Source organism: Rhincodon typus, chromosome 9 (genome assembly GCF_021869965.1).
Source record: "Rhincodon typus isolate 14 chromosome 9, sRhiTyp1.1, whole genome shotgun sequence".
NCBI classification, from domain to species: domain Eukaryota; kingdom Metazoa; phylum Chordata; class Chondrichthyes; order Orectolobiformes; family Rhincodontidae; genus Rhincodon; species Rhincodon typus.
In genome coordinates, this window is record NC_063340.1 from 68163017 (window position 1) to 68178118 (window position 15102).

General features: G+C 41.1%; 1 protein-coding gene across 1 annotated transcript in view; it reads left to right on the plus strand.

The window, feature by feature from the left end:
• The first annotated feature begins 43 nt into the window (after positions 1–43).
• Positions 44–15102, plus strand: part of msh2 (mutS homolog 2 (E. coli)) — a 146755-nt gene continuing 131696 nt past the window's right edge. The window contains exons 1-6 of the mRNA XM_048601136.1: positions 44–572; positions 1474–1628; positions 2285–2563; positions 7464–7610; positions 9232–9381; positions 12943–13076. Of these exons, the coding sequence (XP_048457093.1) occupies positions 359–572; positions 1474–1628; positions 2285–2563; positions 7464–7610; positions 9232–9381; positions 12943–13076 (1079 nt within the window). The 5' untranslated portion in view covers positions 44–358. The remainder of the gene's footprint in view (positions 573–1473; positions 1629–2284; positions 2564–7463; positions 7611–9231; positions 9382–12942; positions 13077–15102) is intronic.

The window sequence follows — 15102 nt, forward strand, 5'->3', positions numbered from 1 at the left end:
TCCCGCGCGGCCTCCGCTGTATCTGTGACCCCGCCCCCTCCTAGTTGTCCCGCGCGGTCTCCGCTGTATCTGTGACCCCATCCCCTCCAAGTTGTCCCGCGCGGCCTCCGCTGTATCTGTGACCCCGCCCCCTCCTAGTTGTCCCGCGCGGTCTCCGCTGTATCTGTGACCCCATCCCCTCCAAGTTGTCCCGCGCGGCCTCCGCTGTATCTGTGACCCCGCCCCCTCCTAGTCCCGCGCGGCCGAACCGTCGCCCCGCCCCCTCCTGGTTGTACCGCGCGGTCCGCGTTGTGCCGGAGGAAAGGCCGTTTTTGTCTCGCGCTGTGGTGTTTGACCTGTGACTGCGGAGCTCGGCGAGATGGCGGTGCAACCCCGGGACCGGTTATCCGGAGCGGACAGCGGGCAAGATGGTAGTGCCTTCGTTGCCTTCTACAAGTCTATGCCCGAGAAACCGGACACTACTTTTCGTGTCTTTGACCGTAATGACTACTACACAGTGCACGGGAAGGACGCATTGTTCGCCGCCAGGGAGGTGTTCAAGACCAACGGAGTGATCAAGACCCTGGGATCGGGTGGGTGCTCGGCTTACAGGGGCATAGAACCACAGGCCGGTCCGACTGTATATGGGGCAGCTCATCTTATCGGATTCTCTTCATTCATCATTGGGATAAATCGCTGTCTCGGTTCTTTATGCGACGCTTAGCCACTCTGTGCTCCTGTCAATCCGTACTGCTTTTTTTATTGCTACATTTGGAAAGACGCAAGTCCCGTAAATCGCCCTACGTTTTTGTAATTAAGTCATGTGGCGTCCTCGGTCACTACATTGAATGTGTTAACATGGAGGCTCATGGCAACCCAAGTGAATATGTAAATTCTGTTAAATGTTGTTTTAGTAATTCACCCACTCGTTTGGGCAGTGGGATACAGCCAATTCTCCTCACATCTCTGCTTAGATTGAAGGTAATGGAAAAACGTCCTCCTATTCATGTGGGAGCACTAACTCGTAAAGCATCATGGGGAATGATTTTAAAGGAGGCAATGGTAATGCTTAGGGTGTATGTTTATAATTTGTAAGAATGCTGGTGGAAAATTGAAACTTGCGTGCATGTGGGTGTCCGGTTAATTTAATTCCTGGTCTTTGTTAAATATATTTCAGTTAGGGTTACTTAATTGCCTTAATGTAGTAAGGAATGAAAGAAAAGCATAGATAGTAATACCTAATTAATTGTACTTTGTCTGGTCCACTAGCTCTATGTGAAGTTTAAATGAGCTGGATTGTGGCAGCTGAGGACACATGCTGAGATTCCTTCTGTTGTGGCATATGTGCTCACATTGTCTAAGCTTGCATTGAAGAATAACCACTTGAATGGATGATTGGATGTCTGCTGTGGCTGTGGAATACATTCAGTCAAAACCAGGAGGTGAAAATGAGAAGAAAAATTGTAATAGTAATCATTATCCCTCTTTTTCTAGGAAACAATAAGATTGAAAGTGTTGTGTTGAGTAAAATGAACTTTGAATCTGTGGTCAGGGATCTTCTGCTCGTCCGACAGTATCGTGTGGAGGTTTATAGGAACAAAGCTGTGAGTAAGTCCTCAAAGGAGAATGATTGGTATTTGGCCTGCAAGGTAAGCGTTGGTAAACTGTAAATTTGTTGAATAACTTCCAGTTTAGTTTTAGCATTTTTATGCATTTTTTAATGGAGGGTGTGAAAAAGAGGAATTGCCTTCCAGATGTCTGGCTTTTTCTTTTTACATGCCTATAATGTGAAAGGAGTTCGAGGAGCTTGCATGATACCAACTGTTCGCTGCAATGCTTAGAATTGGGATTCTTGAAATACATTAAATGGCTGTGTTCTAAACCATGCTTATAGAGCTGCCTGGCAGAAACTGTAATCATTTTGGAACATTTGAGATGGTTAATGGCTTCCTTAATTTTCAATGCTATGCATGTAATAGGGCAACAGTGAAGAGGGTTTTAAAAAAAACTTTTAAACAACACCACATTGTCAAGGGAGAGACACTCTAGGCATTAGAAAAAGAACTGAGAATATGTTTAGGTAAATTTTGAGGTAAGCAATTTGTCGAGAGAGATGTTCATTCTCTTTACAACATACTGTTGTAGCAGAAATGTGATGCACAAATATATTCAATGGTTGTGAATCTACTGTTGCCTCACAATCAACATGTGGGGAAGGTCTTGAGATATGTTAGTATTTTGAAAATCTCTAGAATTATTACCTAGTGGAAATCTAATTTCTCTCTTTATTTTTCCCTCTGTACAGGCTTCTCCTGGTAACCTCACTCAGTTTGAAGAGATTCTTTTTGGTAACAGTGATATGTCTGCTGCAGCTGCAGTGGTGGGTGTTAAACTGGGCACGGCAGATGGGCAGAGGTTAGTTGGTGTTGGCTACGTTGACTCCACGCTGCGGAAGCTTGGTGTGTGCGAGTTCCCGGACAATGATCAGTTTTCCAATCTAGAGGCTCTCCTGGTGCAGATTGGGCCAAAGGAATGTGTTTTATCAGGTGGCGAGACTGCAGGAGATGGCACTAAACTTCGACAGGTACATTTCTGGTTTTGTATTTAATGTTCAATGACTGTGTCTAGGCATAATGTGAAGTTAGTTCCTATTCGGATGTGCAATGCTGATATTTATAGCATTGCTGTATTGAGATTGAGGCTCCATATTGCCTCAATTGGTGAATTTTCTGGGGATTTGATGAAGGATTAAGGACTTGTCACAAACAACATATTAAGAGTAGAGTTCACTGCAGTGCTCAAACAGTGGATTGCAATTTGACTGGGGAGAGAAGGATGGCTAGCTCTAGCATTAGGCTTAAAAAAGCAGACATGAAATGATGTGGACCCAGACAGGACAGGGTCTCAAGTGGATATGGCCCAGAGCCTGAGAAATCTGGACTAGGACAAGATTGGGACAGAGATGGGTGTTGTTTGTTGAGGAGGCCAAGGAACAGAAAAGAGCTGCCATTGCACCACCTGTGGTGGGAGGCCTGCATTGTCAGTGTGATGGGTGTTTATATTGTAAATTCCCATAATAACTGCTTACATTATTCAGTTGTAAACTGTCGTCATCAATTAGTCTTATGTGTAACTTTAATAGAAAACACAAATTGCTAGCTAATATAATTCAAGTTGACTGACCTTTTTTCAGTTTGTTGCTGTAAAATGAGCAGAATGTCCTGTTCTTTTTTTAATCTTCAGTGTGTTAAGAGCATCTGGAACCTCATTGAACACCTTGATAATTGTTTAACCTGCCATATTACACTCCCTGTATCTCTTCTACTCTTCCTTTACCCCATTCTTCTGAAGTCACTCATGATTGTGTATGGCTTTAAGAACGTTGTGGTTTTATTTATTTATCCAAGTGAATTTGGAGCACTGAGTGCTTGTAGGCTAGTTTGGGTCTGGTGTGGCAAAATCAATCTAATCTTTTTCTTCTTAAGTGTGCCCTTAGTCATCTATTTTGTTGAGTTGAAACAGGTACCGTGTGTTCATGTTCTTTCTGTCTGCAAAGAGCAGGGCCTTGTTTGTTTATGTAGCTTTCATAATGTGCAGGTACGTCACATTGAGCCAAGCTATCTTCGTTTAGTTTTCAACAAACTTCTTTGTACACTTAGAATTATGTAGCAAATGTTGTCCAATTATGGAATTACATCTACTGTTGGTACTGTTTGGGTTTTGCAAGCACATGTCAGTTGGATATGATCACACCTTGCCCATTATGACCAGCTGCAGGGACGTGTTGTTTGATAGACTCCACCAGTCATTGGGACGTATGAATTACATACCTCGCATCATACAAGCGCTGAAATTCATATACCACATTACCGGTTTATGTGATAGACATAACATCATTTTGGCTTGACGGTAGCTTCCTGTTAGTGGGCATTGCTACTTATGTTGCTGCATAGCTTCAACTATTGCTCAAACCTTTGAGATGCTTTATCTTCCAGAGTAAACTGATGTAGATTGAGTACTTTCCAAGAATGTGTCCTAATCTTAATGCCAGCATACAGACACGTTCCAGTAGAGGACAACTGGCAAATTTTTGTTCTTCCTAACCTACACCCCATTTACATTACCTTTTACAGATTACATCATCAAATGCATCGCACATAAGGGTCAGGAACATAAAAACAGGACCAGGCTAGATTGCCCTTCAAAACTCTGCAGCTGAATTTAGGTGCTCGCCTTCATTGCCAAGTTCTAAATCATTGAAGTACCATTTGAGACTGGATGTATTTTCCTTAAAATAAATATTTTACGCTCTGTATTTTCAAATGAAAATATGTTTCTTTTGTTTTCTTTTGTTCAATTTGCCCATCTTGCCTACTGAATTAGAAAAGTTTGAGCCTGCAAGATATTTCTTGCACTGAAGTAAAATTCAAGGTTTACTACCTTTTTTGATCAATCAGTGTTTGTTGTGAGGGGGCTATCTTTCTTCAGTATTAATGTGAGTTTCAGCAGAGTTCTGATGTTACAAATTGTACAAACAGTGTCCTACATTTTAACCAGTGATATGTACAATTGATTTTAAAAGTGCAAAGTGACTGGCAAAGGCCTTTAACTGAAAAGTATTTAACTCTGGTTTCATTTCAATGAGTTATTAATTGAGAGAGACTAGCAACTGAAATTTCTTCCCAGGAATTCTCGTTCTCGTTCCAATTCCATGCTGTTATCTTTAACCAAAGGATCTTTGGTTAGAATGCTGCAAGTTAAGGATTAACAATTGTGTGTTCTCTGGTCCTTAACATCCTTTCAGGCTTCACTTTATTCTTGGGATAGGTGTTAAATCATGGTTGAGTTCTTCCAACACCTGCATGAGTGCATCCAGTCCTCATCAGCACCAAGCTATAATTAAGTATTCTGGCTGAGCTCTTTCTTTCTTATTCACTTGTGGGATGTGGCCGTCTCTGGCTGGCCAGCATTTATTACCCATCCCTAGCTGCCTTTGAACTGAGTGGCTTACTAAGCCATTTCAGAGCACAGTTGAGAGTCTGTGGGTCTGGGGTTACATGTAGGCCAGACCAAGAGAGGATGGCATATTTCCTGCCTGAAGAACATTAGCGAGCTGGATGGGTTTTTCTGACAATCGGCAATAGTTTCATGGTGATCAGAAGATTCTTAATTCCAGATTTGTTTTTTTTTTAAATTGAATACAAATTCTGCCACCTGCCCTGGCAGGATTTGGACTTGGGTCCCTAAAAAATTAACTGAGTTTCTGGGTTAATAGCCTAGTAATAATGCCACCAGGCCATTTCCCCGCTGTGGTTTCCTCCTTTACAATCCTTTTTTTATTTTTAGAAGATTTATACAGCTCGTGCATGTTTTCAGTCATTCACTAGGTTTTGTGATATTTCTTTTTGTTCCTACACCCTAAAGAAACTACACTTTCCATACTTGGTAGGAATATCTTTGGCTGAATTTGCCAGCCACTTGCAGATGGGCAAACAGGAGACTGTGAAGTCTTTGCCATTGCTGGTAGGCCATCCACCTATGGTGCAACTGAGATCCTTAAGTTGGCCATTATTGGTAAGTTTACCTCATTCCCCTGGTACATTCAATTGAACTGAGAGCAAGAAGCCTGTCCCCAACTTGCAGGGTGAGTGGGAGGTACGTCCTTCCCAAGCTCCCCTGTCAATTTTGCATCCTTGTCTCCACTTTCACCATCATTCTGCCCTGTCCGTTATGACGACCTGCCCTTTGATGGATGACCTATTCCCAACAAAATCTGGCCTTTCCTAAGTTTGGAGCCATCCATGGTTCTGATTCCTTCTGGGCCTTTTGCAATACAGGCAATGCCTATCAATCTCAATGTTGTCCAAAGACCGTGACCTTTGATTGGCAGCTGTCTAAGATGGAGCTTCTTCCTGAAGTCGGATGGACATCTCATCTCCTAAACCCAGAAAACTAAGATGCACTTCCAACAAGTTCCCACACTGAAATATCTCTTGCCATCAATAAAGGTCACTGGTGAGACTCCAGAAAATGTAGATGATTCTCAGCAAAGACAGACACAACCAACAAAATTCTTCACCTCCAATGTGCCAGCTTAGCCTTTGGCTGACTGAGGAATAATGAACCAGGATCTCAAACCTAAACTCATGGTTTACCAGCAGCAATGGTCCCTGTGCCTTTGTGTTTTGGAGACTTGGTCAACCTACTACAGGTACTTCAAAGCGGCAGAGAAATGCCACAACAATTCCTTTGCAGGATCCTATAAATCTGATGGCAAGGAAGGCAGTCCAACAGCAATGTCCCCATCAAGCCATCTCTGCAGGGTTAATGTTCTTAACCCTAATACCCAAAGCAACTGCTTTCCTCTGAAGTCCATTTTGACAAGAAACTGTTGGGAGGATAGCTAATGGGTTTTAGGGATGTTCTGAAAGCATCCTTGAAGAGATGAAACATTCCTGTAAACTCTTGGGAGATCTTAACCTTTTGAGCAAAAGTTCAGAAGAATCATTTGGGAAGACATGGGAAGGTCAAGGCATTGACAGGAGCAGACATACCACCAAATAATTAATCTATCAAACTTGTCAAACACCAACTGCTGTACATGAGGCAGAGTTTGCAGATCACGCGTTGACCTTGTCCAATGGCTTCCGAGACCATTGCTAACAGTAGAAGCAAGTCATCCTCGGTTGAGAAGGAGAGAAAGCGTTGTTACCTGATGAGTGACAGCAGAATGAGTCAACCAAGCAGAGATATGTTTGCCCCTGAAATTTTTGCAAAGAGCCCACCTTCAACATGCTTTTTCTAGTGTGCAGAAGTTCAAATTGTGTCGGGTCAAAAGAGCAGGAACGTTGATTTTGTGGGTTGGTGTGCTTGAGGAAAGTGTTGCTGTCTAGTGAGGGGAAAATCATTTATTAAGCAATTACATAATGCCTTTCAATATGGTAAAACATCCAATGTGCTTTACAGCCGGCGACGTACTTTTAAGTATAGTCACTTATAACGTAGGTGATGTGGCAGCAAGGTCCCACAATCAACATTGTGATAACAGCTAGAAAATCTGTTATACTTAATCAACATAACAAATATGATGGCTAGAACACTACTGATAACTTCACTGCTCTTTATAATAGTGCCTTGGAATCATTTAAGTCCACTTGAGAGGGCAGAAAGAGCCTTGTCTTAACATCTCATCTGAGCAACAGTGCTGCAGTAGTGCAGCATTCCCTCGGTAATACACTTGATTGTCAGCCTTTTTATTATGCTCCAGGCCTAATGTAAGACTTGACCCCACAACCTTTCGGTTGGAGAAGAGAGAATGCTACCAAAATATGTTTGAGTTACTTTTTGTACTTAAACAGCTGTGCATGGGAGTGTGATGGATGGTGCTTGAAATGCTTCTGCAATAACCATACAGCGCACTTGATAAGCATTCTGTTAGCTTTAACTGAAGACTGCAGTTGTGCTTTTATTGATGTATATTACAGATTGTACAACGAGGAGGCATCTTGATAACGGATAGAAAGAAAAGTGAGTTTACAAATAAGGACATTGTACAGGATTTAAACCGCCTGCTGAAAGGAAAGAAAGGAGAACAAGTGTCAAGTGCTGCTTTGCCAGAGATGGAAAAACAGGTGAGTGAAGCAGCTATCATTTTTCTATTTTAAAAAAACACATATTTTGTTATTTTATAAGTAAAATATTGGGGATGCTGAAAATCTGAAATAAAAAACAAGACTTAAATGTTATTTTTCAATATACCAGACCAGAATATTCCTAGCATTTTCTGTTTTGTTATGCTGTATGTACTGCAAACTTTGCCTTGTATTTAGACAGAACCTTTTTGTTTGTACTCGTAAAATTTTCATACTTCAAGGATCCTGTTTATGGAACTATTGATGGCAAGAACAGTTAACTGTTTCTGACTCAGTGCTACCATAGCTTGCTGAGCACGTTCAGTGTTTTCTGTTTATATTTGATTTCCAGCATCTGCAGTATTCTGCTTTTAATAAATTTTGGTGCTAATTGTAATAAGTTAATGTCAGAAAATGGATAATTTTCAAATAACTAGGAAATAAAACCCTTATTAATTTCTCTGTTCATTTTTGCAACGTCTGTGGCTATCTGTTTCCAAGCCTCTGCAGCTACTGTCCTAAAAAGGGCAGCATGAAGTGTGTTAAGTGAAATGTTGACTTTCCCAGCCTTTCTGGATGCGAATTCAATTCATTAGTCCGTCCATATTAACTTGAATAAGAGTAGCTCCTTATAGGTCATGCATGTGAATCCACTTCCCACCATCCTATACTGCTCGTGCTGGTAATACATTCATGCTAAAATCAATCTTTCCCTGACGGTTTATGCATTGGGGTGTGATGTCTACAAAATATTTATTCAATTTTGTAAACTTAGAAATATTCTGCATTTTATTTTCTGTAATCCAGTTTCCTGTTCCTTTATGAACTGGAAATGGTACGTGGTCTGGCGTGTCATTCTGCAATTTGGCCTCCTTCCTTTAAAAGTTTAAAGCAAAGTTGAGGTGGCTTGTTGCGTCACTGGTTAAATATCTTAACTGGATCAGATAGAATTTGAATTAAATCATGTTTGAATTATGTGGAACCAAATTAATCATCTGGACCACATTTTGGTAATCTATCACCTAACATATCTAAAATGTATTAACTGTATCTTGGGGCTTGACAAATTGTGGAGCAGCTAGAGCCTACAACTGGAGCTTGGAATTTTTCCCACCCTATTCAAAATATCCACTGCAAGATAGCCATAGGGCTGATGCTGAATTTGCTGTTGTTAAATGAGGTGTTCTAGCTGATGAAACTAATTATTTGGGACTCCTTGATGCTGGGTTCTGCCAAGTATCACTGATAGCATATCTCTTAATGGCGAGAGAACTCTGTCTCAAGTAAACAGAAGTTTTGAACTGTGTAGGTTGGAGATTGTTTTATGTCATTACACTCTTTCAGATCTCCTGACTAGCCAAGGAAAAAAACAGTTGATTGGCATTGGCTTAGTCTTACTTTCTGCATGCAATTTATAGTAAGATGGCAAAGTAGGCTGCTTTTGATGTTCCCTCTAAGCTGCATAATCACGCACTTAAATGAATCGGTCACACAAAAATCAAAGCATGCATCAGTTGCAGTCTAGGTACTAATGGCTCAGTTGCAAATGCTAGATTCCTGTAAGAACCTATGTTGTATACAGTTGATATTGCTAATGTAAATTTTCTTTGAATTTCAAAAGGTCGCCATGTCTTCTGTTTCTGCTGTCATCAAATATTTGGAGCTTTTGTCTGATAAAACTAACTTTGGCCAGTATGACTTGATTACATTTGACCTGAGCCAGTATATGAGGCTGGATAATGCAGCAGTCAGTGCACTCAATCTTTTTCAGGTGAGTGGGCTGGGTATAACTCTGTACCTGTCAGTCTGAGGACAAATGTTTTCATTCAGAGGGAGAAGATGACGTTCCAGCCCGTTAACCCATAATTGCTAAGGGCATGTCACATAGTTTTAAGTGCTCTAATTCAGACCATGTTGTGTTATATTAGTTTTAAAAAAAGAGCTTTTGGACTGGGGTAAGTGTGCAAATTATTGTGCATTAATTCATCACAAAGTGTTAGAAGTTATTCAGGCTAGATAATGCCAGATTTGCGTAGCCAGATAATAAATATTACAGAAACAATCATCAGTATAATGTACTAGATCATTGTACATTAGGTTCTTTGTAGAGCTTTGTGAGTGCATTTACACTAACCATTAATTAGGCAAGAAGGACTGTTATTGGCACATGATTCATATCAAGGTAAATATATACACCAACGTTGCATATTAAATTACTGTGCTCCGACATATTGCTGCAGACTGAAGCAAAGCTGGTATACATTGTTCTATGAGAGTGTTAGAACAGTTCCTTGTTCATTCCCCGAGATATATTCTTTTTCTGTCTCCCTCAGTACATTTCCTGTGGATGAGTGGGGGCGGCATGGTGGTTCAGTAGTTAGCACTGCTGCCTCAGTGCCAGGGACCCTAGTTCGATTCCAGCCTTGGGCAACTGTCTGTGTGGAGTTTGCACATTCTATCCATATCTGGGTGGGTTTACTTCAGGTGTTCCAGTTTTCTCCTACAGTTGGACGATGTACAGGTTATGTGGATTGTCCGTGCTAAATTGTCCCATAGTGTCTAGGGATGTGTGGGTTAGTCATGGGAAATGCAGGTTTGCAGGGATAGGGTGGTGTGGGTGGTCTGGATGGGATGCTGTTTGGAGGGTTGGTGTAGACGCGATAGGCTGAATGGCCTGCTTCCACTCTAGGGATTCTGTGGAGTATGTATTCTAATTTGAGGACATTTAAATCATCAAAGTTTACATTATGCCTAAAAACAGCACCAAAATTTTTTGTTTTGGTTTCTTCCTTCTTCTAAACTATTACAACTAAAAAGTTTCCAATCAATATTTGGAAAGTTGAAGTCACCCATGACTACAGCCCTGTGACTTCTGCACCTTTCCAGTATCTGCCTCCCAATCCGCTCCTTCACTTCTCTGCAACTATTAGGGGGTCTGTAAAAAAAAAAAAAAAAACCAACAAAGTGACTGCTCCTTTCTTGTTCCTGACCCTAACCCAAACTGACTCTGTAGACATATCATTCTCGATCTGCCTTTCAGTAGCTGCTATACTAGCCCTGACTAGCAATGCCACTCGCCCGCCTCTTTTACCACCATCCCTATTTCTTTTAAAGCATCTAAGTCTGGGAACTTTCAACAACTATTCCTGTCCCTGAGTTACCCAAGTTTCTGTAATGGCCACAACATCGTAGTTCTAAGTTCATCCGCCTTATATACGGTAAATGGAAAAGCACTGGGGAAAATTGATGCACAGAGAGATCTGGGTGTTCAGATCCATTGTACCCTGAGGGTGGCAACGCAGGTCGATAGAGTGGTCAAGAAGGCATACGGCATGCTTTCATTCATCGGACGGGGTATTGAGTACAAGAGTTGGCAGGTCATGTTACAGTTGTATAGGACTTTGGTTCAATCACATTTGGAATACTGCGTACAGTTCTGGTCGCCATGTTACCAGAAGGATGTGGATGCTTTGGAGAGGGTGCAGAGGAGGTTCACCAGGATGTTGCCTGTCATGGAGGGCGCTAGCTATGAACAGAAGTTGAGTAGATTAGGATTATTTATATTAGAAAGACGGAGGTTGAGGGGGGACCTGATTGAGGTCTACAAAATCATGAGAGATATAGACAGGGTGGATAGCAAGAAGCTTTTTCCCAGAATGGGGGACTCAATTACTAGGGGTCACGATTTCAAGGTGAGAGGGAACAAGTTTAAGGGAGATATGCATGGAAAGCTCTTTACACAGTGTGATGGGTGCTTGGAACGCATTGCCAGCGGAGGTGATAGAGGTGGGCAGCCAGCAGAGGTGATAGAGGTGGGCACGATAGCGTCATTTAAGATGTATCTAGACAGATACATGAATGGGCAGGGAGCAGAGGGATACAGATCCTTGGAAAATAGGCGACAGGTTTAGATAGAGGATCTGCATCGGCGCAGGCTTGGAGGGCTTGTTTCTGTGCTGTAATTTTCTTTGTTCTTTGTTCTCCCCTCCCCCTCCCATCTATTGGGTAATCACTGCTTATCCAAACCCTGTGGTACAGCTGAGAGTAGTACAGAATATTTGGGAATCGTACATGCAAAGCTGGATTCTTTTTCTGTTGTAACCCTCTATTATTTACCATAGTCCCCAATGCATCCTGATAAGGGAGGATATTTTGGCTGCTAGGTCACCCTTTCATAACAAGTTGGCAGTGAAACAGCGGCCCTCCCCCACCCACCCCCCAGCCCTAAGTGTGTACAGACACAGACACACACACATAATTCAGCCAATCATCTTTGTATGATCTGTTGAAATTTTATTGCTAAAAATGTTGCTAAGAATGACTAACTGTTGTTAATTTGCCCACAACAGACTGTCATATGAAGTAAATCCTCAGTCATGGAAAAGCATAAACCCAAGATCACCTGTTCCACCCAAGCATGTGACATTTGCCATACATCATAATCAAATAACTTCCTTTTTCTCCCAATCCTTTACTTAATCCAACCCCTCTCAAAGATGATGTTTGCTTAATATCAATTATCTGGGAGGAAATAGGGAAAAGCACACTGAACTCTATTCTTAAAAGAATTTATAACGGCTGTCAGATTTCTTTTATTTCGCTCATAGCTAGAATATCCTATTATTGGTAGGTATTCCATCTTCTGGTTTGGCTATGATACAACAAATGTTGGACTTCAAATTGAGGTTGAACTTTCTAGTTTTGCTTTAACTTTGTTCTATCTTGGGTCATAAGTCAATACCAAATGTTTTTTCACTGTGACACTGAAAAAGTTAAAAAAATGATGGTTATTGTGTTGCCATTAATATCCATAAAATATAGCCTCCCACTTTGGGCATGTTTTCCTGTAGCTGATTAATTCATGGGGCTAATTTATGAAATGTTGGACCTTAGAAGATTCATCAGTGATGCAAGATCAGTGAGAAGCAAAAAGACTTACAGTTCGATATTGACAAAACTGAAATTTTAATGCAATTTGCTTCTCAATGTTAATGTTAAGAAATGAGCCATAATGTTTGTGACACACAGGCTGTCTATGACCTCTATAAATTCTGGAACCATTTATCAACAGTTTGGAGTTATCCATTAAAAGATGGACCAGAACCAAATGATTTGGTGATTGTAATGTATTTCATTCATTTCTGACTTCTCATAATCTGTAAAGAATTTTATCGCAGTTGTTTATCACTAGACTGATCCAAGATATTCAACAGCTCTGCATTGAAGGAATATCCTTTAGTTGTAATGAATGGAATAGTATGGTGAGTAACTGATACACCAAAAAAAAATGAGTGTATGGTGGATATCACTTAAGATACTGTTTTTGTTTTAGGGTGCATCAGAAGATCCCAGTAACACACAGTCATTGGCCGGTTTACTGAACAAATGTAAGACCCCTCAGGGACAGCGCCTTGTCAATCAGTGGATCAAACAACCACTGATGGACAAGAATAGGATTGAGGAGAGGTAGGCTATTTTTTTTTTTGTTTGAAAGAAAAAGTCTCCAGTTCTTCAAGTTGCAACTGTTCTATGATGCCTTGCCCAAATGAACATTGTTTTGCCACAGCCAAGAGTTGAACATTTGACAGATATAAGGGAGTTGGGCATCACAGTTGTGCTTGTTTGACATTTTGACTGTCGATATTCAGTGCCTTTTGCTACGGTGGTCACTGACCAAGGATGAAAAGCAAGAAACTAGACTGATGTTCCCCTCAGCTTATGTATTGAGTCTATTTGCATTGATCTTATAACAGATCACAGTTGACAGTGGAAGGGGCCTGCTTTTACTAGAGTCCCTTCAAATTATGGTTTCCCATTCCACAATAGCTCAAGAGCTTGCAGGTCAAGAATTGGCCTCACCAGTGCTCGTACTACCAACCAAATAGGATTGCCTTCCCGCTATCTTAGCATGCAAGTTATCTGCCATGATCATTATGCCACAGCAGCTGATCTCTCCTAACTCTTGCTTGTGACTTTCCTGGTCTTTATGGTTTAGTTTGTTCATATGTTTGTTACCTCCTAGATTTAACAATTCCAAAGTGCTCCTGGTTAGTATCCCACATTTTGCCCTCTAAGATAATCCAAACCTCTGCTGCTTCTATACCTACTCATATTATGATCTTTTCATCTATCTCCTCTGCACAGTCATCTGCATTTGCCCCGAGTCGAGCAAGTTTTGATTTCAAAATGCTCATTCTTGATTTTAAAATTCATCCATGTCACCTCCCCTTGCAACTCTGTAAATCTGCTGTAACCCCATAATCCTCTGCAATCTGTGCTTCTCTAATTCTGGCCTCTCGAGCATTCCTGATTTTAATTACTCCAGCATTGGTGGCTGGATCTTTAGTGGCCTGAGCCTCAAGCTCTGAAATACCCTCCATACACACCTTTGCCCCTCTATCTTGTAATTCTTTTCTTAAAACCTACTTCTTTGACCAAGCTCTTGATTTTTGACTTAATATTTACTACGTGAGCCTCTTGTCTTATTTTGATTTGTAATGGTCCTGTAAAGCAGTTTGGAAGTTTAAAGGCACCATATAAATTTAAGTTACCATTGTAGTTAAATACAGGATGTACATTTAAGTAAGCTACTCAACTGCATTTTGAACGTTTTGCAACAGTGATTAGGAGCTGCAGGTTTTTTTTTTAAAAACTTCATCTAGCTTTACAATATTAGGTATGATATGGAGGTGCCGGTGTTGGACTGGAGTGGACAGTCAGAAGTCACATGACACCAGGTTATAGTACAATGGGTTTATTTGAAATCACAAGCTTTGGGAGCGCTGCTCCTTTGTCAAGTGAAGTCTTGATTTGAAATCCATGTCACCTCCACTTGCAGCTATGTAAATCTCTTCCAACCCAATAATTCTCTGGAATCTGCACTTCTATAATTCTGGCCTCTCGAGCATTCCTGATTTTAATTACTCTGGTGTTTGTGGCCGGATCTTTAGTAGCCCGAGCCTCAGCTCTGGAATACCCTCCATACACATCTCTGCCCATCTATCTTGTCATAATTCTTTTCTTAAAACCTACCTCTTCGACCAATCTTCACCTGACGAAGGAGCAGTGCTCTGGAAGCTTATGATTTCAGATAAACCTGTTGGACTATAACCTGGTGCCTTGTGACTTCTGACTTTATAACATTAGGGGGAAACAAATAATAAAATTGCCAGTTTGTTCCCATTATACACACAACCTAGAAAGTCGTGATGTGGCGAAAAATATATTCGGGCTATTGACGTAAAATCTATCGAGCAACCAAATTCTCATTTAAGGCTGTTTTCTATCAACAGCGTTTAAAGACGCTGAGATAAATTGAGCTGTGCAATGTAATGTTGGACCGTCTCCTTTCCTGTTAACTTATAATCAACATTAGATCTCTAGTTCAAGTCTTGCAATGGTTAGGCTAGTTGAGGCCCTTGTGTCAGCAGTTAATCCCCATACTTCCGAAATAGGATCTGATTGAATCAGAGATAGTAGGAACTGCAGATGC